This window comes from Eretmochelys imbricata, chromosome 13, assembly GCF_965152235.1.
Source record: "Eretmochelys imbricata isolate rEreImb1 chromosome 13, rEreImb1.hap1, whole genome shotgun sequence".
Lineage (NCBI taxonomy): Eukaryota > Metazoa > Chordata > Testudines > Cheloniidae > Eretmochelys > Eretmochelys imbricata.
The window spans coordinates 32,469,899-32,495,845 of record NC_135584.1 but is presented as its reverse complement, the minus strand read 5'-3'; the positions used below and the strand labels follow the sequence as shown (position 1 = coordinate 32,495,845).

The following is a 25,947-nucleotide window of genomic DNA, read 5'->3' as shown; positions in this document are numbered from 1 at the left end:
ATGGAGAACAGTGGAGATCCATCCTCCAACAATAGTTAGCTAACAGTCCAAACAACATTAGGAAAGACCATTTAGTTGGGGTTGGTCCTGCCTGGCGCAGGGGGTTGGACTAGATGACCTCCTGAGGTCTCTTCCAACCAGCATCGTCTATGATTAAGTGGTCCACCAAGACCCCCAGCAATTTTCAAGTGGTCTGCGGGAAAAAAAGGTCTGAGAACCACTGTCCTAGAAACTTTCCCGTTTCCCCCTGGTTTTGGTTCTCAGTTGCTGTTCACTCCAGTGTATCGGCTTTGAACTGTACGGAATGGCCAGCGGGGCAGGGAGGCGTCCGGTGCAGAGAGAGCACCCCAGAGTGGGGACACCCTCGCCCCTGTCCCAAGTGACAAGGACACGAGCCCCAGCCCTGTTGGGGTTTCGGGGACTTAGCCCAGCCAGAAGGAGGAAGGGGAGCCCCTCGAGGGCACGCAGGCCTCCGGGCAAAGGGAGCTGGAGCGACGACTGGGGTCCTTATCCAGCCGAGTCCCCCGGGGCAGTGCAGACGCCAGGAAAGTTCCCCACGAGAGCGGGAGCGTCCGACGGCCCCTGGGGTGGAGTAGCTGCGGCGGGGAGTTTGCAGACGCTCCCTGGCTGGGCTGGGCGGCGCTACCCGGGAACAGGGGTGGTTGGTTTCGCTTTCCCAGCCGCTGCGACACGGGGCGGGCGAGTGAAGGTAACGGGGCCCCAGGACCCCCAGAGCCCCCTCGCCTCGGGGCCCCCAGCCGGGGACAGGACCCAGGGGTCCCGCTCCCACCCCGCGAGCTGGGCACACAAGGGTGTGTGCGCCGCCCCCTGTAACACGGCCGGGGGGCTGGAGTCACGGCCCAGCCCAGCCCCTCCCCACTGGCCGGCCCCCCAGCCGCGGGGACTCCCCTCAGCGGAGCGGGGTCTATGACCCGGACTGGCAGGTCCGGCTCGGGGCAGCGCGGCTCTGGCAGCGGGGCCCGCGACGGGGAGGGGGAGTTCGGACCGGAGCCAGAGCAGGAAACCCTGCACCCTGCGGGGTCAAACCCGCCCCCCGGCCCCCACACCCCCCGCCGCTGTCCGCCCCCCCCCCCCGTCCGCCTGTCCGTCCTCCCCCCCCCGCCGCACTGTCCGCCCCCCTCCGTCCACCTGCCCGCCCTCCCCCCCCCCCGCACTGTCCTCCGTCCGCCTGTCCGTCCTCCCCCCACAGCCCCCGCCGCACTGTCCGCCCCCCTCCGTCCACCTGTCCGCCCTCCCCCCCCCGCACTGTCCTCCGTCCGCCTGTCCGTCCTCCCCCCACAGCCCCCGCCGCACTGTCCGCCCCCCTCCGTCCACCTGTCCGCCCTCCCCCCCCCGCACTGTCCTCCGTCCGCCTGTCCGTCCTCCCCCCACACCCCCCGCCGCACTGTCCGCCCCCCTCCGTCCGCCTGTCCGTCCTCCCCCCCCGCCGCACTGTTCGCCCCCCTCCGTCCACCTGTCCGCCCCCCCCGTCCGCCTTTCCGTCCTCCCCCCACACCCCCCGCCGCACTGTCCGCCCCCCCCGTCCGCCTTTCCGTCCTCCCCCCCCGCCGCACTGTCCGCCCGCCCCGTCCGCCTTTCCGTTCTCCCCCCACAGCCCCCGCCGCACTGTCCGCCCCCCTCCGTCCGCCCTCACGCCACACCCCCCGCCGCACTGTCCGCCCCCCTCCGTCCGCCTTTCCGTCCCCCCCCGCCGCACTGTCCGCCCCCCCGTCCGCCTTTCCGTCCTCCCCCCCGCCGCACTGTCCTCCGTCCGCCTGTCCATCCTCCCCCCACAACCCCGCCGCACTGTCCGCCCCCCCCCGTCCGCCTTTCCGTCCTCCCCCCCGCCGCACTGTCCGCCGTCCGCCTGTCCGCCCTCCCCCCCCCGCCGCACTGTCCTCCGTCCGCCTGTCCGTCCTCCCCCCACACCCTCCGCCGCACTGTCCGCCCCGTCCGTCCACCTGTCCGCCCTCCCCCCCCCGCACTGTCCTCCGTCCGTCCTCCCCCCACACCCCCCGCCACACTGTCCACCCCCCTCCGTCCGCCTGTCCGCCTTCACCCTACACCCCCCGCCGCACTGTCCATCCCCCTCCGTCCGCCTGTCCGCCCTCACCCTACACCCCCCGCCGCACTGTCCATCCCCCTCCGTCCGCCTATCCGTCCTCACCCCCCGCCGCACTGTCCACCCCCCCTCCGTCCGCCTGTCCGTCCTCACCCCACACCCCCCGCCACACTGTCCAGCCCCCCTTCTGTCCGTCCTCACCCCCCACCGCACTGTCCAACCCCCCTTCCGTCCATCTGTCCGTCCTCACCCCCTGCCGCACTGTCCAACGCCCTTCCATCCATCTGTCCATCCTCACCCCACACCCCCCACCACATTGTCCAACCCCCCTTCCGTCCCTCTGTCCATTCTCACCCCACACCCCCCACCACATTGTCCAACCCCCCTTCCATCCATCTGTCCATCCTCACCCCACGCCACATTGTCCAGCCCTCCTCCGTCCGTCTATCCATCCTCGCCCCCTGCCGCACTGTCCAACCCCCCTTCTGTCCGTCCTCACTCCCCACCGCACTGTCCAATCCCCCTTCCGTCCGTCTATCCGTCCTCACCCCCCGCCACACTGTCCACTGCCCTTCCATCCGTCTGTCAATCTTCACCCCAGACCCCCCATCGCATTGTCCAACCCCCCTTTCGTCCATCTGTCCATCCTCACCCCCCACCGCACTATCCAGCCCCCCTTCCATCTGTCTGTCCATCCTCACCCCCCGCCACACTGTCCAACCCCCTATTCCATGTGTCTGTCCATCCTCAGCCCCCACCGTGCTGCCAACCGCCCTTCTGTCCATCTGTCCGTCCTCACCCCCCTGCACTCTCCGATTTTGTTTGTCTGGCTCCCCTGAGAGCCCTGAAGACAGGGTGTATCCATCTCACTCTTGGCAAGCGGGACATCCCATCCCCCACAGCAGACGCACAGGGCCCTGTGAGGCTCCCCTACATTTCTCCACCCCTCTCCCAGCCATTCCCTCCATCCAAACATCCATCCCCACCCCCCTCCCATCAGTCTGTCCATCCATCCCCATCCCCCCCCCGCACACATTTCTCCATCCAGCTCCCAGCTGTGCCCCGGTCCCTGCCTGCCCCTACTTGCTGGGGGCTGGCGCCATGTATGGGACCGGGAGCCCGAGAGGAGCTGTCACTCTGATCTCTGAGCTCGGCCTGAGAGCCTGCGGGACTCCCTGCCACATGACCTGGCTGAGCAGGGGAGCGGGGCTGGGGTCTTGGAGTCATTGCTGGGGGGACACCCTGTGCTCGTCAGTTTCCATGGAAACCCTGTATCTCACAACACACCCTTTCCCAGCACAGATCCCCGACCCCGTACCAAGATGACAAGCTGCGGCCTCCTGAACAGTTCCAACAAGCCGGGTGAGTCAGGGCGGGGAGTCCCATGGCTGACGTCCCCCTCCCCTGGCGCCCATGGGGGTGTCAGAGGTTCCCATGGCTGACGTCTCCCTCCTCTGACACCCATCGGGGGGTCCAAGAGGCCCATGGCTGACAGCCCTGTTCCCTGTCGCCCATGGGGGTCAGAGGGGCCCATGGCTGAAGTCCCACTCCCCTGGAGCTCATAGGGGTGGTCAGAGGGGCCCCTGGCTAACGTCCCCCTCCCCTGGCTCCCAAGTGGGGATCCCCTGGCTGACGTACCCGTCCCCCCAGTGCCCCTGCGCAGCGGCTCGGTGACGGTGCTGATCCGAGGCTTCGTGGCTGACGTGGGCTGTGAGCTGCTCTACAGGAACGATGAGCCAGGGCCCGTGGAGGCCGTATTCGTGTTCCCCGTGGACGCCGAGGCGGCCGTCTACGCCTTCCAAGCCCGCCTGGGGGGCGCCAGCATTGAGGCCCAACTCCACGAGAAGAAACAGGTATCGGGGGGCAGAGATCCCGGGGGGAGAGACGGTACCGGGGGGGCAGGGCTGGGGGGATCTCAGGGTGACCCCGTCTCTCCTGGCAGGCGCATGAGCTGTATGGGTACGCACTGGCCGGGGGGCAGGGCAGAGGGATGTCGGGAGGCAGGGGCTCTCGGCGTAACCCCATCTCTCCCAGCAGGCGCCGGAGCTGTACGGGGACATGCTGGCAGAGGGATCTCGTGGGAGAAGGAGATCTCAGGCTTACCCTGTCTCTTCAGGAGGTGCAGGAGCTGTTACTCATGGGGGAATTAGGCACCAAAAAATTTAAAATGCTGTGCACAATATTTTAAAATTCTGCATATTTTTTGGTCAAAATAACACAATGTAATCATGCCAGTTTCCATTATTTTGGTAATTTATTTCAAAATACAGCCAGCAAGTACATCTGTAACAACACAGACCGAAAAAAAGATTCTGGTAATTTTTTTCCACAATATCAGGGTTGGAAGGGATCTCAGGAGGTCATCTAGTCCAACCCCCTGCTCAAAGCAGGGCTGTCAAGGTTCCTCCCCCACTCTGAACTCTAGGGTACAGATGTGGGGACCTGCATGAAAACCTCCTAAGCTTACTTTTACCAGCTTAGGTTAAAACTTCCCCAAGGTACAAATTAATTTTATCATTTGTCCTTGGAATAACCACTGCCACCACCAAACTCTAACTGGGTTTACTGGGAAATGTAGTTTGGACACGTCTTTCCCCCAAAAATCCTCCCAACCCTTGCACCCCACTTCCTGGGAAAGATTTGGTAAAAATCCTCACCAATTTGCATAGGTGACCACAGACCCTAACCCTTGGATCTGAGAACAATGAAAAAGCATTCCGTTTTCTTACAAGGAGACTTTTAATAGAAATAGAAGTAAATAGGAGTAAAGAAATCACCTCTGTAAAATCAGGATGGTAGATACCTTACAGGGTAATTAGATTCAAAACATAGAGAATCCCTCTAGGCAAAACCTTAAGTTATAAAAAAGACACACAGACAGAAATAGTCATTCTATTCAGCACAATTCTTTTCTCAGCCATTTAAAGAAATCATAATCTAAAGCATACCTAGCTAGATTACTTACTAAAAGTTCTAAGACTCCATTCCTGTTCTATCCCCGACAAAAGCAGCATACCAACAGACACACAGACCGTTTGTTTCTCTCCCTCCTCCCAGTTTTTGAAAGTATCTTGTCTCCTCATTGGTCATTTTGGTCAGGTGCCAGCGAGGTTACCTTTAGCTTCTTAACCCTTTACAGGTGAGAGGATTTTTCCTCTGGCCAGGAGGGATTTTAAAGGGGTTTACCCTTCCCTTTATATTTATGACAAGGGCCAATCCCCAATTTTTGCCCCAGATCCCTAAATGGCCCCCTCAAGGCTTGAACTCACAACCATGGGTTTAGCAGGCCAATGCTCAAACCACTGAGCTATCCCTGCCCCCAGTATAGAACTGTATTTCCTGCACGCCTCAGAAGCAGCACAAAGGCTTATGGGAGTCAGGAGTAATGGAGGAGCTGAGGAAGAGGCAAGGAGCCTGGAGTGAATCGGGAAGGTTGTTGGGTGTGGATGGGAGAAGTATAGAACAGGTTTTTTGTGGGGAGTGGCGGATTTTTAGTGAGTTGGGGAGCCTCCCCCAGGCAGACCCTGGCTCACACCATTCCTCTCCCATTCAGTCAGCCACATCTGCCCCGTCTCCACACCCCGCATCGGTCTCTGCAGCCTCCTCCCCCATCCCTGTGTGTCCCTGCATCCCCCTTCCCTGTTCCCATGTGGCCCTGCAGCCCCCCTCCCATTCAGTCCCTGGCTCAATGGTGTCACCCCACAAGCTCCTGAGCCCACTGCCCAGTCTCTTGCCCCCACCAGCCCTTCTGAACCCCTCTCCGTGACGCCCCTTGCAGCCCCGTGTGCCCCACTCTGTCCTAACCTGGCTCCACCGGCAGCGTGCTGTGATGAACAGAGCCAGCTCCTGGCTGTTTTGGTGTCACAGCGGCCTCTGGAGGAAGAAAGGTGGAACTGCAGTATTTCTTGGGCAGAATTATTATCTGCAGGGGGGAGAGTCTGCACCAGACGTGAATTCTGGGCATACGCAGTGGTGCAGAATTCCCCCAGAAGTAACCTGTATGAGGACATGCTAGCCCGGGGGTAGGGCAGGGGAATCTCAGGGGCCAGGGGGATCTCGGGATGACCCTGTCTCTCTGGCAGGCGCAGGAGCTGTACGGGGACGCGCTGGCCGGGGGGCAGAGCTCCTTTCTGCTGCAGCAGGAGGGGGCCGTGGGCGACATTTTCAGCTGCTCCCTGGGGAACCTGCCCCCCGGGGAGGAGGCAGCGTTGACCCTGCGCTACGTCTGCGAGCTGCCGCTGGAGCCTGATGGGGCCGCCCGCTACGTGCTGCCGGCCGTGCTGTGTCCCCGCTACGCGCCCGATGGTGAGACTCACAGCCCCCTGCCACTTTAGCCTGCCTGGTGAGACCTGTAGTTCCCAACACCCCCACTGCGCACCCTACAGTGAGTGACCCCACAGCCTGTAACCCCCTGAGACCTCCTAGCCCCTGCTATGTACCCCACAGGGAAAGACCCACATGGACCCTCATAGACCACTACTGTGTGCCCCATGGTAAGTGCCCCCCCAGCCCTGCAATCCCCACCCCAGGGTATGTGGACCCCCCCCGGGCCTTCCCCTGATATCCCAGCATCCCCCCATCCCCCCCAATAGCCCACACCCCCCCATAGAATCAGAGAACTGGAAGGGACCTTGAGAGGTCATCTAGTCCAGTTCCCTGCACTCATGGCAGGATTAATTATCTAGACCATCCCTGACAAGTGTTTGTTTAACCTGCTCTCAGAAATCTCCAGTGATGGAGATTCCACAACCTCCCTAGGCAATTTATTCCGGTGCTTAACCACCCTGACAGTTAGGAAGTTTTTCCTAATGTCCAGCCTAAACCTCCCTTGCTGCAATTTAAGCTCATTGCTTCTTACAATTTTTCTTCTTCCTCCTTTGTAACAACCTTTTACATACTTGAAAACTGTGATCATGTCCCCCTCAGTCTTCTCTTCTCCAGACTAAACAAACGCAATTTTTTCAATCTTCCCTCATAGGCCATGTTTGCTAGACCTTTTATCATTTTTGTTGCTGTTCTCTGGACTTTCTCCAGTTTGTCCACATCCTTCCTGAAATGTGGCACCCAGAACTGGACATGATACTCCAGTTGAGGCCTAATCAATGCAGAGTAGAGCAGAATTACTTCTCGTGTCTTGCTTACAACACTCCTGCTAATACAGCCCAGATTGAGGTTTGCTTTTTTTTGTCACAGTGTTACACTGTTGACTGTACTTAACTTGTTGTCCACTATGACTCCCAGATCCCTTTCCGCAGTACTCCTATCCTAGGCAGTCATTTCCCTGGCATTCACTACGTTAGATATACAATCACCACCAATTTTCTTGGTGAAAACCAAAACAAAGAAGTCATTAAGCACCTCTGCCATTTCCACATTTTCTGTTATTATCCCCGCCTCGTTGAGTATGAGCCTACCCTGTCCTTGCTCTTGCTTCTTTGTAGTATTTGTACCCTTTATCTCTCTAGCTAGTTTGATCTCGTTTTGCGTCTTGGCCTTTCTAATTTTGTCCCTACATACTTGTGTTATTTGTTTATATTCATCCTTTGTAATTATACCTAATTTCCACTTTTTAGAGGACTCTTGATTTTTAGATCATTGAAGATCTCCTGGTTAAGGCAGGGTGGTCTCTTGCCGTACTTCCTATCTTTCATACACGCAGTGGGATAGTTTCCTCTTCTGCCCTTAATCACATCTCTGAAAAACTGCCAAACTGTCTCCAGTTGTTTTTCCCCTTAGACTTGCTTCACATGGGCTCTTACCTGCCAACTCCCTGAGTTTGCTGAAGTCTGCCTTCTTGAAATCCACTGTCTTTATTTTGCTGTTCTCCCTCCTACCATTCCTTAGAACCATGAACTCTGTCATTTCATGATCACTTTCACCCCAGCAGCCTTCCACTTTCAGATTCTCAACCAGTTCCTCCCTATTTGTCAAAATCAAATCTAGAACAGCCTCCCCCCTTGGTAGCTTTCTCCACCTTCTGAATTAAAATATTGTCTCCAAGACATTCCAAGAACTTGTTGGATAATCTGTGCCCTGCTGTGTTATTTTCCCACCAGATGTCTGAGGAGCTAAAGTCCCCCATCACCGCCAGGTCCGGGGCTTTGGATGATTTTGTTAGTTGATTAAAAAAAGCCCCAGCCACCTCTTCTTCCTGGCTGTGTGGTCTGTAGTAGACCCCTGCCCTGACATCACCCTTGTTCTTTACCCCTTTTATCCTTACCCCGAGACTTTCAACAGGTCTGTCTCCTATTTCCAGCTCAACCTCAGTCCAAGTGGATCCATTTTTAATATAAAAGGCAACACCTCCTCCCTTTTTCCCTGCTTGTCCTTCCTGAGTCGGCTGTACCCTTCTAGACCAATGTTCCAGTCGTGCGTATTATCCCACCAAGTCTCCGTGATGCCATCTGTGTCATAGTTGTGTTTATTTACTAGCATTTCGAGTTCATAGAATCATAGACTATTAGGGCTGGAAGGGACCTCAGGAGGTCATCTAGTCCAACCCCCTGCTCAAAGCAGGACCAACCCCAACTAAATCACCCCAGCCAGGGCTTTGTCAAGCCTGTCCTTAAAAACCTCCAAGGAAGGAGATTCCACCACCTCCCTAGGTAACCCATTCCAGGGCTTCACCACCCTCCTAGTGAAAAAGTTTTTCCTAACATCCAACCTAAACCTCCCCACTGCAACTTTCTGCTTATTCCCCATACTTCTTGCATTAGTATACAGACATCTAAGATACTGTTTGATTCCCCCCCCACCCAGTTCTGTCTTGTCTCTCCTTTATCCCTCCTATAACAGTCCATGTTCCCCCCAAATTCTAAACCTTCTCCCAGGTCTCCATCTTCTTGACTTACCTGTGGGATTTGGTCACCTGCCCCCTTCAAACCTAGTTTAAAACCCTCTTCACTAGGTTAGCCAGTCTGTATCCAGATATGCTCTTCCCCTTCCTCGCTAGGTAGACCCCATCTCTGCTTAGCAGTCCTTCCTGGAACAGCATCTCGTGGTTAAGGAAGCCAAAGCCCTCCTGGCGACACCATCTTCACAGCCAGGCATTCACTTCCAGGATGCATCTTTCTCTGCCTGGGCCCCATGCTCACCCTGTGTCTCTCTCTGCAGGGTGGGATGGGGAGGACGTCACCCAGGGCGTCCCACGAGTCCCGCAGGGGGAGCTGCCCTACACCCTGAGCCTGAGTGCCACGCTGCAGTCGCCCCACGGCATCGACCGTGTGCTCTCCAACTGCTCCCTCTCCCCCCTGAGCTACACATCTGGGAACCGAACCACCGCCCAGGTAAGTGTTCACCCGGACACCTGAGTCTCGTCCATCCCCACTGGGAGGTCAGTATTGGGGGGCAGCTCTGAGCAGGGAGGTAATGGGAGCTCTGGGCTGAGGGGTGGTGCCAGGGGACTGTCTGGGTGTGGGTCCTGGGTGGGCATCTACAGAGGTGGGAGCTCTGGGATGGGGCAAGGGGTGGGTCCCAGAAGGCATGGGGTTGCGGGGGAGAGGGTCAAGCGACACCAGTGGATCTGGGGAATTGCCCGCGTTCTCTGGGGAAAATCTCAAGGGGCTGAGACCAGTCCATGGGGGTGAAATCCTGGACATTCGAGGGGCCCTGGTTCCCTTTGCTTTCTGGGAGTTTCATTCTCCTTGATTTTCAATGAAAGAAAATAGGGGGGGAGCGGAAAAATATCACCTCCAAATTGGAAAGATTTAGCCCAACAAAGTCAGAATTTTTGCAGTGTTTTCCGCAAGAAGAGCCAAGTCCCCGTGTTGCCCTTGCGATATTTTTCCCTCTCTCCCTCCCATCTAACCCAGAGTTGCTCCCTCCCCTCTGGCTGCATGGGGGGCATTGAGCCTGGCACAAGACCCAGCGGGACCCTGCCCCCCAGGAGCCATGGCTAGATGACTGTGTCTGTCGCCCTACCAGGTGTCACTGGCCGAGGCTCCCCCATGGGACCGAGATGTGGAGCTGCTGGTGTATTACGCGGAGCCGCACAAACCCAGCGCAGTGCTGGAGATCGGGTTGCCCGGAGCAGAGCCAGGTGGGGGGGTCCTGCACCCTGATGCCCCTGGCCGGCGGGGTGGGAATGGGGGGATCCAAGGGGGAGGGATGTGGGGGAGGAGTGTTCTGGTCGGTGATTTGGGATCGTGGGTCCCGGGGCAGTGAGGGGGATGGTAGGGGAATGGGGGGGTCCTAGGGTTGATGGGGCTGCGTGCTCAGAGGGGTGCAGGTGGAATCTGGGGGCAGGGTTAAAAAGGTCTAGAGCAGTTTTTAAAGTAAGGGCTGGGGGGAAGCCGACAGGTGCAGAGGACCACGTGGTTCAGACAGAAGGAGGATCTATTGATGGAGGCTCTCTATGTCCTCGTACCGAGGAGAGGATGGAAGATGATAAAATATGGGTAGGATCTGATGAGAAACAGTCAACTAAAGGAAAGTCCCATTCAATTACATCACGTAATGGCAGACAGCTAAAAAGTGACAAGTTCTTAAAGTGCTAATATACCAATGCTAGAAGTCTAAATAATAAGATGGGTGAACTTGGGTGCCTTGTATTAAATGAGGAGATTGATATAATAGGCATCACAGAGACTTGGTGGAATGAGGATAATCAATGGGACACAGTAATACCAGGGTACAAAATATATCAGAAGGACAGAGCAGGTCGTGCTGGCGGGGGAGTGGCACTATATGTGAAAGAAAGCAGAGAATCAAATGAAGTACAAATCTTAAATGAACCAAACTGTACCAGAGAATCACTGTGGACAGTAATTCCATGCTCAAATAATAAGAATATAGCAGTCTGGATATATTACCGGCCACCTGACCAGGATGGTGATAGTGACTGTGATAATGCTCAGGGAGACTGGAAGGGCTATTAAAATAAAAAACTCAATAATAATGTGGGATTTCAACCATCCCCATATTGACGGGGTACATGTCACCTCAGGACGGGATGCGGAGATAGTTTCTTGACATCTTAAATGACTAGTCCTGGAACCCACAAGAGGAGAGGCAATTCTTGATTAGTCCTTAGTGGAGCACCGGATCTGGTCCAAGAGGTGAATATAGCTGGGCCACTCGGTAATAGTGACCACAATATAATTAAATTTAACATTTAACACGCGGGGAAAACACCACAGCAGCCCACCATGGTAGCATTTAATTTCAGAAAGGGGGACTACACAAAAATGAGGACGTTAGTTAAACAGAATTTAAAAGGTACAGTGCAGAAAGTGGTATCCCTGCAAACTGCATGGAAACTTTTTAAAGACACCATAATAGAGGCTCAACTTATATGTATACCCCAGATTAAAAAACAGAGAGAACCAAAGAAGTGCCACCGTGGCTAAACAACAAAGTAAAAGAAGTAGGGCGGGGTGGGCAAACCACGGCCCGCGGGCCGGATCTGACCCTCAGGGTTTTGGATTCGGCCTGCGGGATTGCCACCCCCGTGGCACAGCTGGCCCGTCACCGCTCCGGGAAGCATCCGGCACCAAGTCCCTGTGGCCCCTGGGGGAGGGAGGGCAGAGGGCTCCACGAGCTGCTCTTACCTGTGGATACCTTCCCGGAAGCTCCCATTGGCCGGGAACGAGGAACCACGGCCAATGGGAGCTTCGGGGGAGGTACCCACAGGCAAGAGCAGTGCGCGGAGCCCTCTGCCCCCACTCCCCTAGGGGCCGCAGGATCGTGGTGCTGGACGCTTCTCGGAGTGGCGCGGGGCCAGGACAGGCAGGCAGGGAGCCTGCCCTGGCCCCGGTGCACACCGCTGCCACCCCGGAGCCTCTCTGGGTAAGCGGCGCTGGGCCAGAGCGCACACCCCAAACCCGTCCTGCACCCCGCCCCCCAACTCCCTGCCCTGAGCCCCCTGCTTCACCCCACACCCCTCCTGCACCTCAACACCCTGACACACCCCTCCTGCGCCCCAACTCCCTGCCCTGAGCCCCCACCATACCCCCAACCCCCTGCTTGAGCCCCCTGCCGCACCCCTCCTGCACCCCAATCCCCTGCCCTGAGCCGCCTGCTGCACCTTGCACCCTTCCTGCACCTCAGCCCCTTGCTCTGAGCCCCCTGCTGCACCTTGCACTCCTTCTGCACCTCAACCCCCTGTCCTGAGCCCCCTCGTACACCCCGCACCCCTCTTCTACCCCATTCCCTTGCCCTGAGCCCCGTCCTGCACACTGCACCCCCTCCCACTCCCTGCACTCTCTCCCACACCCTAACCCCCTGCCCCAGCCCTGCATGCAATTTCCCCACCCCGATGTGGCCCTCGGGTCAAAAAGTTTGTCCCCCCCGAGTTAGAGGCATCCTTTAAAAAGTGGAAGTTAAATCCTACTAAGGGAAATAGAAAGGAGCATAAACTTTGCATAAACATTCATTGTGCAGCTCCCTCCGGGACACGGCCTCAGCAGTGAGGCTGCACCCAACCCTGGCACAGCGCAAGGACAGGGCCTGGCCCAGAAACATCCCAGGGCCCTGCCCGTCCGTGCCAGGCGCTCCAGGTGTAGGAAAGCAGGCTCAGCAAGGAAGGATCCAAGTGTGGGGGTGTCACGGAGTCCCTGGGCGATGCTCTGGATCTGCTCCCCACGAAGCCAGGCAGGACTCTGGGGGAGCCTCCTCTCTGCGAGCAGCCCATCTGCAGGACACACAGCTCCCACAGCTTCCACCTTCCTGGGTCTGACCTCGGAGCATCCAGCATCCTCTGCCCCTCCATGCGCTTCCCACAGCGAGTCCACCCAGGCGGGGCTCCCGGAGAAGCCAGAGGGTCCTGCCCCCCAACTTCACAGTCAGACGTGACTCTCAGCCAGCAGGTAAAACAGAGATTTATTAGACGACAGGAACATGGTCTAAAACAGAGCTTGTAGGTGCAGAAAACCAGACCCCTCAGCTGGGTCCATTTTGGGGGGCCGTGAGTCAGACAACCATGTCTGCCCTTCACTCCACGTCTCCAGCCAGCCCCAAAATGAAACTCCCTCCAGCCTCCCCTCCTCTGGGCTTTGTCCCTTTCCGGGGCCAGGAGGTCACCTGATTCCTTTGTTCTCCAACTCTTTAGCTCTCACCTTGCAGGGGGGAAGGGCCCAGGCCATCACTTGCCAGGAAACAGGGTGTCGGCCATTCTCTGTGTCCAGACCCCTGCACACACCTGCCCTCTAGGGCTCTGCAACGATCATACACCCTTACCCCACCACCTAGATACTTAAGAACTGCATTGGGGAAACTGAGGCACCCCCACACTATTCAGAGGAAACATTAAGAACAGTCCCACTTCGTCACAGGGGGATCCAGGTGTGGGTTGAGAAGGTTTTGTGTGGGGCAGTCTGGGTGCGGGCGGCTCAGTGGGGGATCTGTGGACAGGGGGATCTGGATGCACAGGAGCTTGTTGGAGGGTTCTGGGTGCAGCGGTAATGGGACTCTGCAGGGGGATCCAGGTGAAGGTGGTTGGGGCTCAGCAGGGTGGGGTCTGGTGGTGGGGGGAGATAGAGCTCTGCAGGGGGGTCTGGAGAAGGGGGATCCGGGGGGGGTCCAGATGCTGGGGGAGTGGGGCTCAGTGGGGTGGGGATCCGAGTGCAGGGGGGTGAGGCTTGGCGGGAGGGTCTGGGTATGAGTCTGGATGCAGGGGGTTGGGCGGGTGGAGGAACAGTTCCCTGTACAGGGATCCCTCCCCCTGCAGATGAGGAGCAAAGGGTGCAGGAAGTGGGGCCAGCGGGGTTGGGGGGGACTTTGCAGAGCTTTCTGCAGTCAGGGGAGAAATCTGGGGGTGGGTCTGACCCGGCCCCGGATGCCGTGCAGGGGAAGAGGAAGTCCCGCCCTCCCCAGCCCAGCCGGGACTAGCAGCTGAACCCAGCACAGGGTCGGAGCCATCAGCTGGGTCTTCCCCAGTCCTGCCCCACAGTGATATACCGCTCTACTGGCTGCCCTGGGAACCTGAAACCTGCAGCTGGGGAGGGTCACAGGACCACTCTCGTGGCTTCCCTTTACTTCCCCGTCAGAAAGTCCTTTTTTTTTTTTTTTTTTTTTTTTTGAGGGGAAGCAAAGAAATCTGAGCTGGACATAAATTCTGTGCATGCACAGTGGTGCAGAATTCCCCCCGGGAGTAAAACATCCACTTGATGCACAGCGGCTGTCAAAAAAGCGAACAGACTGGTAGGAATCATTAGGAAAGGGCTAGAGAATAAGACAGAAAATATCATATCGCCTCTAGATCAGCCGTTCTCAAACTTCAGCAATCCGAGGACCCCCATTTTGATTTAAAATTTTTTGGGGACGCCCTGCCCTGCCCCTTCCTGGCTAATGGGAGCTGCGGAGCCGGCACTTGGGTGGGGGCAGTGAGTGGAGCCTCACTGGCCACCTCGGGGCCACAGGGAGCTGGCAGCCGCTTCCACGTGGAGGAGTTGAGGGAGGGAGGGAGGGGGAAGAGTTGATCAGCGGGGCCCGCGGCCGCCATGGAGTTCCCTCGCGGACCCCAGTTTGAGAAACGCTGCTCTAGATAAATCCAGGGTACACCCCCATATTGAATACTGTGTGTAGATGTGGTCGCTCAAACTCAAAAAAGATACATTGAAATTGGAAAATGTTCAGAAAAGGGCAACAAAAATGATATGGAGTATGAAACAGCTTCTGTATGCAGAGAGATTAATAAAACCAGGACTTTTCAGCTTGGAAAAGAGATGACTAAGGGGGGATGTGATTGAGGTCTATAAAATCATGACTGGTGTGGAAAAAGTAAATAAGGATGTGTTATTTACTCCTCATAACACAAGAACCAAAGGTCACCAAATTAAACTAATAGGCAGCAGTTTGAAAACAAACAAAAGGAAGTATTTTTTCACACAGTGGCACAGTCAGCCTGTGGAACTCCTTGCCAGAGGATGTTGTGAAGGCCAAGTCCTTAACAGGGTTCAAAAAAGAACTAGATAAATTCATGGAGGATAGGTCCATCAATGGCTATTAGCCAGGATGGGCAGGGATGGTGTCCCTAGCCTCTGTTTGCCAGAAGCTGGGAATGGGCGATAAGGGATCGATCACTTGATGACTCACTGTTCTGTTCATTCCCTCTGGTGCGCCTGGTTCTGGCCACTGTTGTCAGACAGGATACTGGGCTGGATGGAGGTTTGACCCAGTCTGGTCCTTCTTATGATTATGGGTGGGTGTTGAAGGAGCTGGAGATGAGGTGTTGGGGGGCCAGAGCAGGGGGGTCTCAGTGGAGCTGGGAGTGGGAGGGCGGAGTTCCTGAGAGCAGGTAAACACTGGGGTGCACTGCAGGTTTGGGGATACAGGGGAGAACGGGTGATGGAAGGGCAAGCCCCTGGGGGGCTGGGAATTGGGGGCAGTGTGGGATCTATGAGAAGGAGGTCTGGGGGGAGGGATGGGGTGGGGCTCTGGGGCAGTCAGGAGGCGCTGGGGATGGTGGGGGATCTGGGGGAGGGCGAAGTCGGGGGAGGGACAGAGGAGTGGGGGTGGGGCTCTGGGGCAGTTGGGGGTTACTGGAGGGGCTGGGGGCAGTGGAGGATCTAGAGGGAGGGCAGTGTGTGGGAGGGACATAGGTGGGGCTCTGGGGCAGTCAGGAGGGACTGGGGGCTCTCGCAGGCTCACAGGACTCCATCCCATGCCCACCCCATTTGGGGCTGGCCCCATCTCCCCGCAGGCTCCCTGATGGGCGACCCGGCCTTGATGGTGACCCTGCTGCCCAGCCTGCCCGAGGCGGTGCTGGGCCAGAGCCCTGCCGGGGAGTTCATCTTCCTGCTGGACCGCTCCGGCAGCATGGAGTGCCCCATGGACGGCCGAGACTACTCCCCCCAGCGCATCGACAGCGCCAAGGTACAGCCAGGAGGCCGCGTTAGATGGGCCTGTGGAGGAGAACAGCTCAGGCTGGCTGGGCATGCGGGGGGCAGAACCGGGGGTAGGGGGGAGCCCAGGCTGGCTGGACCAGAGGAGTGACTCCGTCCATCTGTCCATCCCCAGGAGACCCTGGTCCTGCTGTTGAAGAGTTTGCCCCTGGGCTGTTATTTCAACATCTACGGCTTTGGGTCTCAGTTTGAGTCCTTCTACCCGTGAGTCGGAGGGGGGCTGGGGGTTGCTAACTGGGTTAGGGGGCAGGGCAGGCTGGGGTTTGGGTGTCTGTGGATTGGGGGCAGGGCTGGCTGGGGTCAGGGTGTCCCTGGCTCCACCTGTCCTGGCCCCTGACCCCTCGGCATCCCCCGCAGGCAGAGTGTGGGATACACCCAGCAGACCATGGCCGAGTCCTTGCAGCGCGTCCAGCAGCTCCAGGCTGACCTGGGGGGCACCGAGATCTTGGCACCGCTACGAGCCATTTACCGCAGCCCCTGCCGGGACGGGCACCCACGCCAGGTATCGGGGCAGCCACAGGGCATCCCGGGGCCTCGGAGAGGGACTGAGGCTGGTGGGAGCTGATAGGGGGGGCTGGGAGCCAGGAGCCAGCTGATCAGGACTTGGGGGGCTCAGAGTAGGACTGGGGGCAACAGGGGGCTGGTGCACCTGGGGATGGGAGCAGGGCATGGCAGGCAGGAGCCGGAGGCAGTACCTCTGTATAGAGCTGGGGGGCAGCACTGGGGGGTGCCCTGCAGCCAGGGGGCAGAGAGGGCACATGGTGGGGGGCAGGAGGGAGCTTCCAGAAAGGTGCCCACAGCAGTCAGGCGGGTTAATGTCTCCAGGGGCCAGGGAAGAGGTGACAGTTGGGTTCCCAGTTAGTCAGGGGTCCCCGTCTGTCAGCCCCCCCGGGGAGGCCTCTGGGAGGGAGGGAGGAGTGCCGCGGGGGGTCTCATGGAGCTGGGGGTCTCTGGGAGGGGGGTCAGTGGGACAGGCTCTCTGGGGGCTGCCACTATTCCCAGGGGGAGGGGGTGTCTCCAGGGGGATTTTGGGTCCCCGGCTCTGACAGCGTCTCTCCCCCTCCAGCTGTTCGTGTTCACGGACGGGGAGGTGGTGAACACGCAGGAGGTTATCACCGAGGTGCAGCATCACCGGGGGACGCACAGGTAATGGGGGCACCTGCCCTCCAGCATCCCTCCCACCGTGCCCCCCAGCCCTGCCTCCCAGCACCTCTGCCCCCTAGATTCCCCCCAACCTTGTCACGGTGTGCGGAGTGGCTCCCAGCTAAGAGTGCCAACCTCAGGTCAGACTGTCGGAAGCCAGGGCAGATGCCCCAAACCCTAACCTAACCCTTACCCCGCACCCCCCAACCCTGCCCCCCAGCTCTGCCAGCATGGACACCCTCAGCAGCCCCAAACTCTCTCCCCCGAGCTTGGGAACCTCCAGCACCCCCCAACCCTGCCCTCCATTATCTCCTCAAAGCTGCCTGCTGACCTGGCGACCCCCCAGCAACCTCATACTCTCTCCCTCCGGCCCTGCCAGCATGGAGAACCTTTGTCCCATCGTCTCCCCAATCCTGCACCCCAGCCCTACCAGCCGAAAAACCCCCAACACCAGCATCTGCCCATCCGTTCATCTCACCCTGCCCCCAGCCCTACTGGCCTCTCTCTCTCCCAACTGCCCCTCAGCACTGAGTGGGCCCCCCCAGCTCTGCCCCTCCCCCTCCTGTCTCTGACACACACCTCTTCCCCCCGGACACTGCCCACCTGCAGGTGCTTCTCCTTCGGCATTGGGGAAGGGGCCTCCACGGCTCTGGTCAAAGGCATCGCCCGGGCAGCAGGGGGCAGCGCCGAGTTCATCACGGGCCAGGACCGCATGCAGCCCAAGGTGAGAACCCAGGTGTCTGGGCTCCCAGCCATCCTGCTCAAACCCACCAGTCTCCACGCCCACCTCCAGGCTGGGGATAGGACCCTGGTGTCCTGGCTCCACCCTGCGTGTGCTTCTCTCTCCCCAGGCGCTGCAGTCTCTGAAGCAGGCCCTGCAGCCGGCCATGACCCGGATCTCGCTGAGCTGGGATCTGCCCCCTGGGATGGAGGCGGAGCTGCTGGGCCGGGGCCCTGAGGTGATCTTCCCTGGGCAGCGGTGCCTCATCTACGCCCGGCTCCGCGGACAGCCCCAGGTGAGAGAGCGAGCCCCTCCCCCCCCCCCCCCCCCGGGACGGCCCCAGGGCTCAGGATCAGTGACTGAGCCAGGAACCTCCCACCCCCTCCTGGGCGGTAACTCTAAAAGAAGGAGTGAGAGGTAAAGAGGCATCCTTTAAAAAGTGGAAGTTAAATCCTAGTGAGGAGAACAGAAAGGAGCATAAACTCCTGCAAGTGAAGTGTAAAAATATCATTAAGAAAGCCAGAAAAGAATTTGAAGACCAGCTAGCCAAAGACTCCAAAAGGAACAGCAAAAAAAATTTTTAAGAACATCAAAAGCAGGAAGCCTGCTAAACAGCCAGTGGGGCAACCGGACGACCGAAGTGCTAAAGGAGCACTCAAGGACGATAAGGCCATTGCGGAAAAACTGAATGAATATTTTGCGTCGGTCTTCACGGTGGAGGATGTGAGGGAAATTCCCAAACCTGAGCCATTATTTTTAGATGACAAATCTGAGGAACTGTCCCAGCTTGAGGTGTCATTAGGGGAGGTTTTGGAACAGACTGATAAACTAAACATGACTGGAGAAGAGCTAATGTGACACCAATTTTTAAAAAGGGCTCCAGAGGTGATCCCGGCAATTACAGGCCAATAAGGCTGACTTCAGCATCGGGCAAACTGGTTGAAATTAGAGTAAAGAACAAAATTGTCAGACACATAGATGAACAGAATTTGTTGGGGAAGAGTCAACATGGTTTTTGTGATGGGAAATCATGCCTCACCAATCTACTCCAATTCTTTGAGGGGGTCAACAAGCATGTGGACAAGGGGGATCCAGTGGATATAGTGTACTAGGATTTCCAGAAAGCCTTTGACAAGGTCCCTCCCCAAAGACTCTTAAGCAAAGTAAGCTGTCACGGGATAAGAGGGAAGGTCCTCTCATGGATCAGTAACTGGTTAAAAGACAGGAAACAAAGGGTAGGAATAAATGGTGAGTTTTCAGAATGGAGAGAGGTAAATAGGGGTGTGTACTGGGTCCAGACCTATTTGACATATTCATGAATGATCTGGGAAAAGGGGTAAACAGTGAGGTGACAAAATTTGCAGATGATACAAAAGTACTCAAGACAGTCAAGTCCTAGGCAGACTGCGAAGAGCTACAAAAGGATCTCACAACATAGGCAGCAAGTTATATGGGCCTGTGGTGCCCATGCTCCACCCATATTCAGGAACGTGGGCACGGCTCCACCAATGTTTGGGCTTATATTTAATCAGAGCCATCCCGTCCATAGGACGGACCAGGGCAACCACCCCGGGCCCTGCGCTTTGTGGGGCCCACACTTCAGGGGGACGCGAGGTCCAGGGCAGCCTGTGGGGTCAGCAGGGGGCCTGGCTCCAGCAGCAGCAAGTGACCCAGCCCCACCCCCACTCCACCCCTTTCCCAAAGCACGCGCCCCTGCCCTGCCTCCCCCGAGCGACGCCGGGAGCCGGCTGGACAGAGTGCTGGTGAGTGGGCCGGGGCCGGGTCGCTTGCTGCTGCCAGCGCCAGGCCCCCTGCTAATCCCCCAGGCCGCCCTGGACCCCACGTCCCCCTGAAGCACGGGTACCCACGGGGAAGTTGCCCCGGTCCATCCTATGGACTTGACAGCTCTGCTTGGACCCTTTCTGGGCACCACCAAAAATGATATAAACCTGACTGAGCAAAAAAATGGCAGATGAAATTCCATGCTGATAAATGCAAAGTAATGCACGTTGGAAAACATCATCCCAACTCTACATCTAAAATGGTGGGGTCTAAATTAGCTGTTACCACTTGAGAAAGAGATCTTGGAGACATTTTTCAGAGTAGCAGCCGTGTTAGTCTGTATTCACAAAAAGAAAAGGAGGACTTGTGACACCTTAGAGACTAACACATTTATTAGAGCATAAGCTTTCGTGAGCTACAGCTCACTTCATCGGATGCATCCGATGAAGTGAGCTGTAGCTCACAAAAGCTTATGCTCAGATAAATTGGTTAGTCTCTAAGGTGCCACAAGTCCTCCTTTTCGTGGAGACATTGTGGATAATTCTCTGAAAACATCCACTCAATGTGCAGCGGCAGCAAAAAAGCAAACACAATGTTGGGTATCATTAGGAAAGGGCTAGATAATGAGACAGAAAATATCACATTGCCTCTGTATACATCCCTGGTACGCCCACATCTTGAATACTGCGTGCAGAGCTAGTCGCCCCAACTCAAACAAGATATATTAGAATTAGAAAAGTTTCAGAAAAGGGCAACAAAAATGATTAAGGGTATGGAGCGGCTTCTGAATGAGGAGAGATTAATAAGACTGGGACCTTTCAGCTTGCAAAAGAGATGACTAAGGGGGGGATATGACAGAGGTCTATAAAATCATGACTGGTGTGGAGAAAGTAAATAAGGAAGTGTTACTCCTTCTCATAACACACGAACTAGGGGGATCACCAAATGAAATTAATAGGCAGCAGGTTTAAACGGTTGGAAGGAGGATACTGAGCTAGATGGACCTTTGGTCTGACCCTGTATGGCTGCTCTTACGTTCTCAATGATGGCCATTGGGCTGGGGGTCTCTGTGCTACTCCAACCCCATCGATCTCAGTGGAGATTGTTAACTCTGGTCCCTAATGATGGCCATTGGGTTTCAGGTTTCTTTGCTACCCCAACCTCATTGATCTCAGTGGGGATTGTTGGCTCTGAACCTGAATGGTGGCCATTTTTCTGGGGGTCTCTGTGCCACCCCAGCCCCATTGATTTCAGTGAGGGTTATTAACTCTGATCACTAATTATGGCAGTTGGGCTGGGGTGCGTCTCTGTGCTATCCCAGCCCCATCAATCTCAGTGGGGATTGTTAACTCTGACCTCTAACAATGGCCATTGGGCTGCAGGTCTCTGCACTAGCCTGGCTGCATTGATCTCAGGGCAGGTCTACACTACAAATTTACACTGGCGGAGCTGCGACACTGTAGCATGTCTGGTGAAGATGCTCTAAGCCAACGGGAGAAGCTCTCCCACCGACACGGCGCTGTCTACACGGGGGGCTACGGTCAGTGTAACTACGTTGCTCAGGGTGCTGGAGCTCAGGGGTGTGGATTTTTCACACCTCTGAGTGACATAGGTACACTGCAGTATGTAGCGTAGACATGACCTCCGTGGGGATCGATAACTGTGTCCCCTACCAGTGACCACTGGGCTGGAGGCTTCTGTGCTACCCCAGCCACATTGATCTCAAAGGGGGTTGCTAACTCCTGATCCTAATGATGGCTGTTGGCTGACTAGGCGACCCCCAACTGCTGTGAATCAAGCATATTTTCCCCCTTTGTTCTGTAACCTGGGTCTGGGAGGGTCCCCAGGCATCTTCTCCCCCCTCGCACTCCACCTCTGACCCCCTTTCTCTGCCCGCAGCCCCCAGACACTGCCATGGGGGGCGTCACCCTGCAGTACCGCGTCCAGGACCAGACCTACAAGGAGATGCTGCAGTTCCCCCTGCAGCCACAAGATGGAGACAGGTGACAGCAACACTCCCCTGGTCCACATCCTCACCAAGCCACCGGGTCCTGCCCCCCACATCCCCACCACCAACAGAATAGAGATGGGATGGGACCTGTTCCAGGTCACAGAAGGAAGCAGAAGTCCTGGCTCCCAGACTCCCTGCTGTGACCACTAGACCCCACTCCCCTCCTATAGCCAGAGATTGAACCCAGGAGTCCTGGCTCCCCCCAACAATACACTAGCCCACTAGCCCCTACTCCTCTCCCCACGGTGGCAGGAACCCAGGCGTCCAGGGCTCACCCCGCGACTCTGTCCCCGGCACAGGCTGCCCGTTCACCGGCTGGCAGCCAAATGGCTGCTGCTGGAGCTGGAGGGGGCCATGGACACCGGGTCGGAGGGGGACCAGCACCGGGCACTGGCGACCAGCCTGGCCTCAGGGGTCATCTGCTCCCTCACGGCCTACGTGGGGGTGGACACGGAGCGGGGGCAGCCGGTGCAGGGGCCGCTGGTGAGACGGGACATCCCGCTGGCAGGTAACCCCGGACGGGCCGGGGATCCCGGCACTGGGGCGGATCAGCATGTGGGGGGGCGGGCTCAGGTGGGAGGAGGAACCAACCTGGCACTGTTGGGGGAACCTGGCACCAGGGCGAGGGAAGGGGGAGGGAATTATGGGAAGGATCCCAGAACAGGGGGATCCCAGTGTGAGAGGAGGGACCCTGAAGCTTGGGGAGGGGGGCATCACAGTTATGGGCTAATGTCCCTTTGCTCTTGTCCCTGCCCCAGCTCCCGTGGGGCTGTGCTGCCCCCCCAGGGCAACCTCAGTGCCCCCGTTCCCAGGGCAGGGGGGAGTGGCAGGCGCTGGCTGGGTGGACGGGGACAGCCCACGGGGCCTGACCCATCCCAGCCGGGAGAGTGGGGCCTGTGGAACGTACGGACAGACAGATGGACCCAGAACCAGAGACCCAAACAGACTGGGGCAGAGACTGAGAATCAGACAGTCGGACCCAGACAGAGGCAGGGACCAGAGGGGCGGGCACATTGCTGTCATGAGCCGGATTGGCTAGTGGGGGCCTCTTGCCGCCCCCCCCAGCATCCTGCCCTCATTCATGGGGTGCAGCACCCACCCCCGTGTCCTCTGGGGCTGGATGAGGGGTCCCAGTTGGGGGGAAGCTGCAGGGGAGGGGTTGGATTCAGGGGGGCCCCAGCCTGTGGGGAAGGGGCTAGGGGGGATCCTGACTCTGAGGGAGCTGGGGGGAGAGGAGGATGGGGCTCGGTGTAGGGGGTCCCAGCTGGGGGGCATGGGGGAGGGGTCCCAGTGCTGCGTTCGCTCTGGGTGTCGTGGGTGGGGGGATTTCCCTTCCTTCTCTTAGCTTGTCTCTGTTTGCATGTCTGTCTGTCCCACTCTGTCTGTCCGTCTCCCCCCCAGACTTTGGGGCTGCAACCCCCCTGCAGAAGATGTGTTATTCTGCCCCTGGGCCCATGGCCTGGGCCCAAGGGCCCTCCGATGTGTCCATGGACTGCGCCATGGTCTGCGACTTTGAGGACAGCTCAGATGTGCCAGGTGAGAGCCGCTCCCCACCCCCATCCCCTCCGGGGCACTCTCCCCCAGAGCTCCCCAGGGCCAGTACTGGCTGTCTCCTCCCCCAGCACCGTGCCTCCTGACTCCCTCCCCATCCAAAAGCTCAGCCGGGGGAGCCCCTGACGCGAGGGCAGGAAGTCCTGCATACACGACACCCTGCCAGAGACTGCCTCCCAGAAAGGTGAGGGGGGCAGGGGCTGGGAGTCAGGACTCGAGGCGGGCGGCAAACGCCAGGATGACACTTCCTTGGATCCGAGACAGACGTGCCCTGACGGTCCCAGAGCTGGGCAAGTGTTTAACAGCGACGTCTGATCCGAAGGAACTTCCTGGGCAAAACACCCGTGTGACGCTGGGGGAGGGGGAGTCCGCAGCTGGGTTTTTTAAGTGTTGTGACACAAATTATCTTGCAACAAAATGAAAAAAAAAATAAGGAAACTTCCAGGCAAAAAACTCTGTGAAACTGGAATTTGGGGTGTGAGTTTGTATCAATGAGCTAAGGGGGGGGGCAACTGGGCAGCGGAGGGGGTAATCAGTTGCTTTTTAGGAACAGAAATGTCGCTGAGCAGTTTTCTCTGAAATGGACACGCAGCTAAATTCCCAGACAAAAATACCTTGTGACGCTGGGCCCAGGCTTGGATGTTTGTACAGGTGAGTTCAGGGGCACAGATCGTGGTTGGCACGGTCTGGTTTCTAAACGAAGAAGCCCACAAAAGGCAGAATTTTAAAGTTAAGGCTACCCTTAAAACCTGAATTGGAAGAGTCTGGAAATACAAAGTTGCAGTAGCCCAGGTAACCTTAACTGTGTCCCATAACCCTGGCCCAGGTATGGCTATAATATCGTATAGACTCTGTAACATCCCATCTCCCCTATACCCTTAGACGCTTCTGTGTCTCCCTGAACATAGGTCTGTATTGCAGGCTATAGTGTGGGATGGTCCCAGGGTCAGATTGTGTTTGAGAAACACCCTGGGGTTGTGAGATTAATGACTGGGGCGGAGACATTCATGGGGCCCAAGGAAGTTTGGTTCCTAACTCCAACTGCAAATTAATTGTCATCCCATGGGTGCAGGAAGGGGCAGAGTTAAGGGTGCTGAGGAGCAGATAAAGGATGGGGCAGAGTTAAGGATGCACAGGGGGTCACAGTTAAGCTTGTTGGCTGTCCCTCAGCCTGGACAGGCCACATTGCTGTTCTGTATCCATAACCCTGTGCAAGAGCCATCTCCCCACGTCTCTCCCTAGAGTGGGCACCAGAGGAGTCTCCCCTGCTGAGGCTGGTGTCTCTGCAGAATGCCGACGGATCATGGGACCTGGACCCCCAGCTGGCCACTGCGCTGGGGGTGAGCGAGACCGATGCCAGGGGGAGGATGCCCAGTCAGGTGAGTGTGGGGGGCGGAGGAGAGGGGAGAGATGGCAGGGCAGGTGCCATGAGTTGGGCCTGTTCTCTGCTCCTAGATGAGACAGTGTGTGACCCAGACTGAGGGTGGGGTCTAAGAGCGACTGGATCCAATGACCCCTGAACCTGGAGCCCAGTGGGGAAGACAGGCCCACAGAGGGGAGTTAGAAACCCCCTTACAGGGGATCGGCGCATTGGATCGAGGGAGCCCAGGGCTGTGGGGGGGACATGGGGAGGCCGAGGCTGGGTCCTTTCCGAGGCTGTCTCCGTACCCCCGGGAATGCCACTGGGCATCTGAGTAGGGGGTCCACGGTGCTAGAGCCGGGGGGCTGGGAATCCTCTGAGCCTGGGGAAGGGGTGGGCGTGCTGGATTGGGGGGTCCCCAGGGCAGGGGATGGGGGGAACACTGGGGAAGTGCAGGGGGATCCCCGGGGGGATGGGGCAGTCCGGGGGGTGGGGTCCCTAGAGTGAGGGGATGGGGCAGCATTAGGGAGAGGGAGGATGGGGTCAGAGCTCGGAGGGACAGGGGGGTCCCCAGACTGGGCACTGTCTCAGGCAGTATCTCTTCCCCCCCCCAGGACGTGCCCCCCGGCGTCTGGGCCACGGTGCTGGCCGTGGTCTGGCTGCACGGCCGGGCTGCGGGGCAGCGCGACGAGTGGGAGCTGCTGGAGGCCAAGGCTGTGGGCTGGGTGCGGGGCCAAGCAGGTGAGAGGGGAGTGGACGTTTGGGAGCAGGGCCCAGGGCCTCGACCAGAGAGCCCCTCCCCCACAGCCCAGCCCCCACTGAGACCCTCTGTCCCACAGCCCAGCCCACCCCGAGACCCCCATGTCCCACAGCCCAGCGCCCCACACGAGATCCTCCAGGCCCACAGCACCACCGCTACTCCATGGGACCCCACCGTCCTGCGAACCACAGCCCTGAGATCCTGCCCCCCATTGGTCCCAGGGTCCCCTGCCCCCCGGCATCCTAACAGCCTCTGGCTCCCCAGCCAGACCCCCAGAAGCCTCCAGTCCCAGGATAGACAGGCTCCCAGCCCCCTGCTCCCCGTCCCATTCCCCCCGGGCTGTGAGCTCTCTGCTCTTTGTCCCCCAGACTGATGTCTCCCCCTGACCCTCTTCTCGTTGCAGGGCCCCGGCTGAGCGAATGCCTGGAAGCCGCCAACACCCTGCTGGGCTGCAGCGTTGGGCCTGCAGTCTTCAGTCTCTGAGCCCCCGCCCCGCCTCCTGCCCCCCACACCCTTCCCCCCAGCTACCCTGGGCCTCCAGCCATGCAGAGACCCCCCAGGGATCCTAAATTAAGAGCAGCCAATTGGTTTGCATAAGTTTAACGAAAACTGTTTACACTGACCCTGTAACTTACACCAGACCGACAGGCCCTTAGTGCTGCGGGCGGAGCCTGTCTCTGCCAGCCCCTCGCTGGAATAAAGCAGTTCCCCGGGTT

General features: G+C 58.0%; 2 protein-coding genes across 5 annotated transcripts; both read left to right on the top strand.

Annotated features, from left to right (window-relative positions):
- Positions 1–640: 640 nt before the first annotated feature.
- LOC144273866 (von Willebrand factor A domain-containing protein 5A-like) lies at positions 641–21,077 on the top strand. 4 transcript variants are annotated; one of them, XM_077832566.1, is made up of 14 exons: positions 641–709; positions 3,360–3,424; positions 3,713–3,915; positions 4,333–4,377; positions 6,145–6,367; positions 9,176–9,348; positions 9,986–10,100; positions 15,702–15,874; positions 16,019–16,107; positions 16,261–16,405; positions 16,970–17,049; positions 17,656–17,770; positions 17,898–18,062; positions 20,932–21,077. In XM_077832566.1, exons 2-14 carry the CDS (start codon positions 3,385–3,387, stop codon positions 20,956–20,958), a joined length of 1,593 nt encoding a protein of 530 aa, XP_077688692.1. In that variant the 5' UTR covers positions 641–709; positions 3,360–3,384; the 3' UTR covers positions 20,959–21,077. The 4 variants fall into 4 exon arrangements, 3 of the variants coding, with proteins under 3 accessions (XP_077688692.1, XP_077688693.1, XP_077688694.1); XM_077832567.1 differs by lacking the exon at positions 4,333–4,377; XR_013347803.1 differs by lacking the exons at positions 16,019–16,107; positions 17,656–17,770; positions 17,898–18,062; positions 20,932–21,077.
- LOC144273867 (von Willebrand factor A domain-containing protein 5A-like) lies at positions 20,953–25,947 on the top strand. Its single transcript, XM_077832569.1, has 7 exons — positions 20,953–21,089; positions 21,449–21,552; positions 21,860–22,068; positions 22,962–23,096; positions 24,354–24,490; positions 25,086–25,212; positions 25,635–25,947. Exons 2-7 carry the CDS (start codon positions 21,464–21,466, stop codon positions 25,712–25,714), a joined length of 777 nt encoding a protein of 258 aa, XP_077688695.1. The 5' UTR covers positions 20,953–21,089; positions 21,449–21,463; the 3' UTR covers positions 25,715–25,947.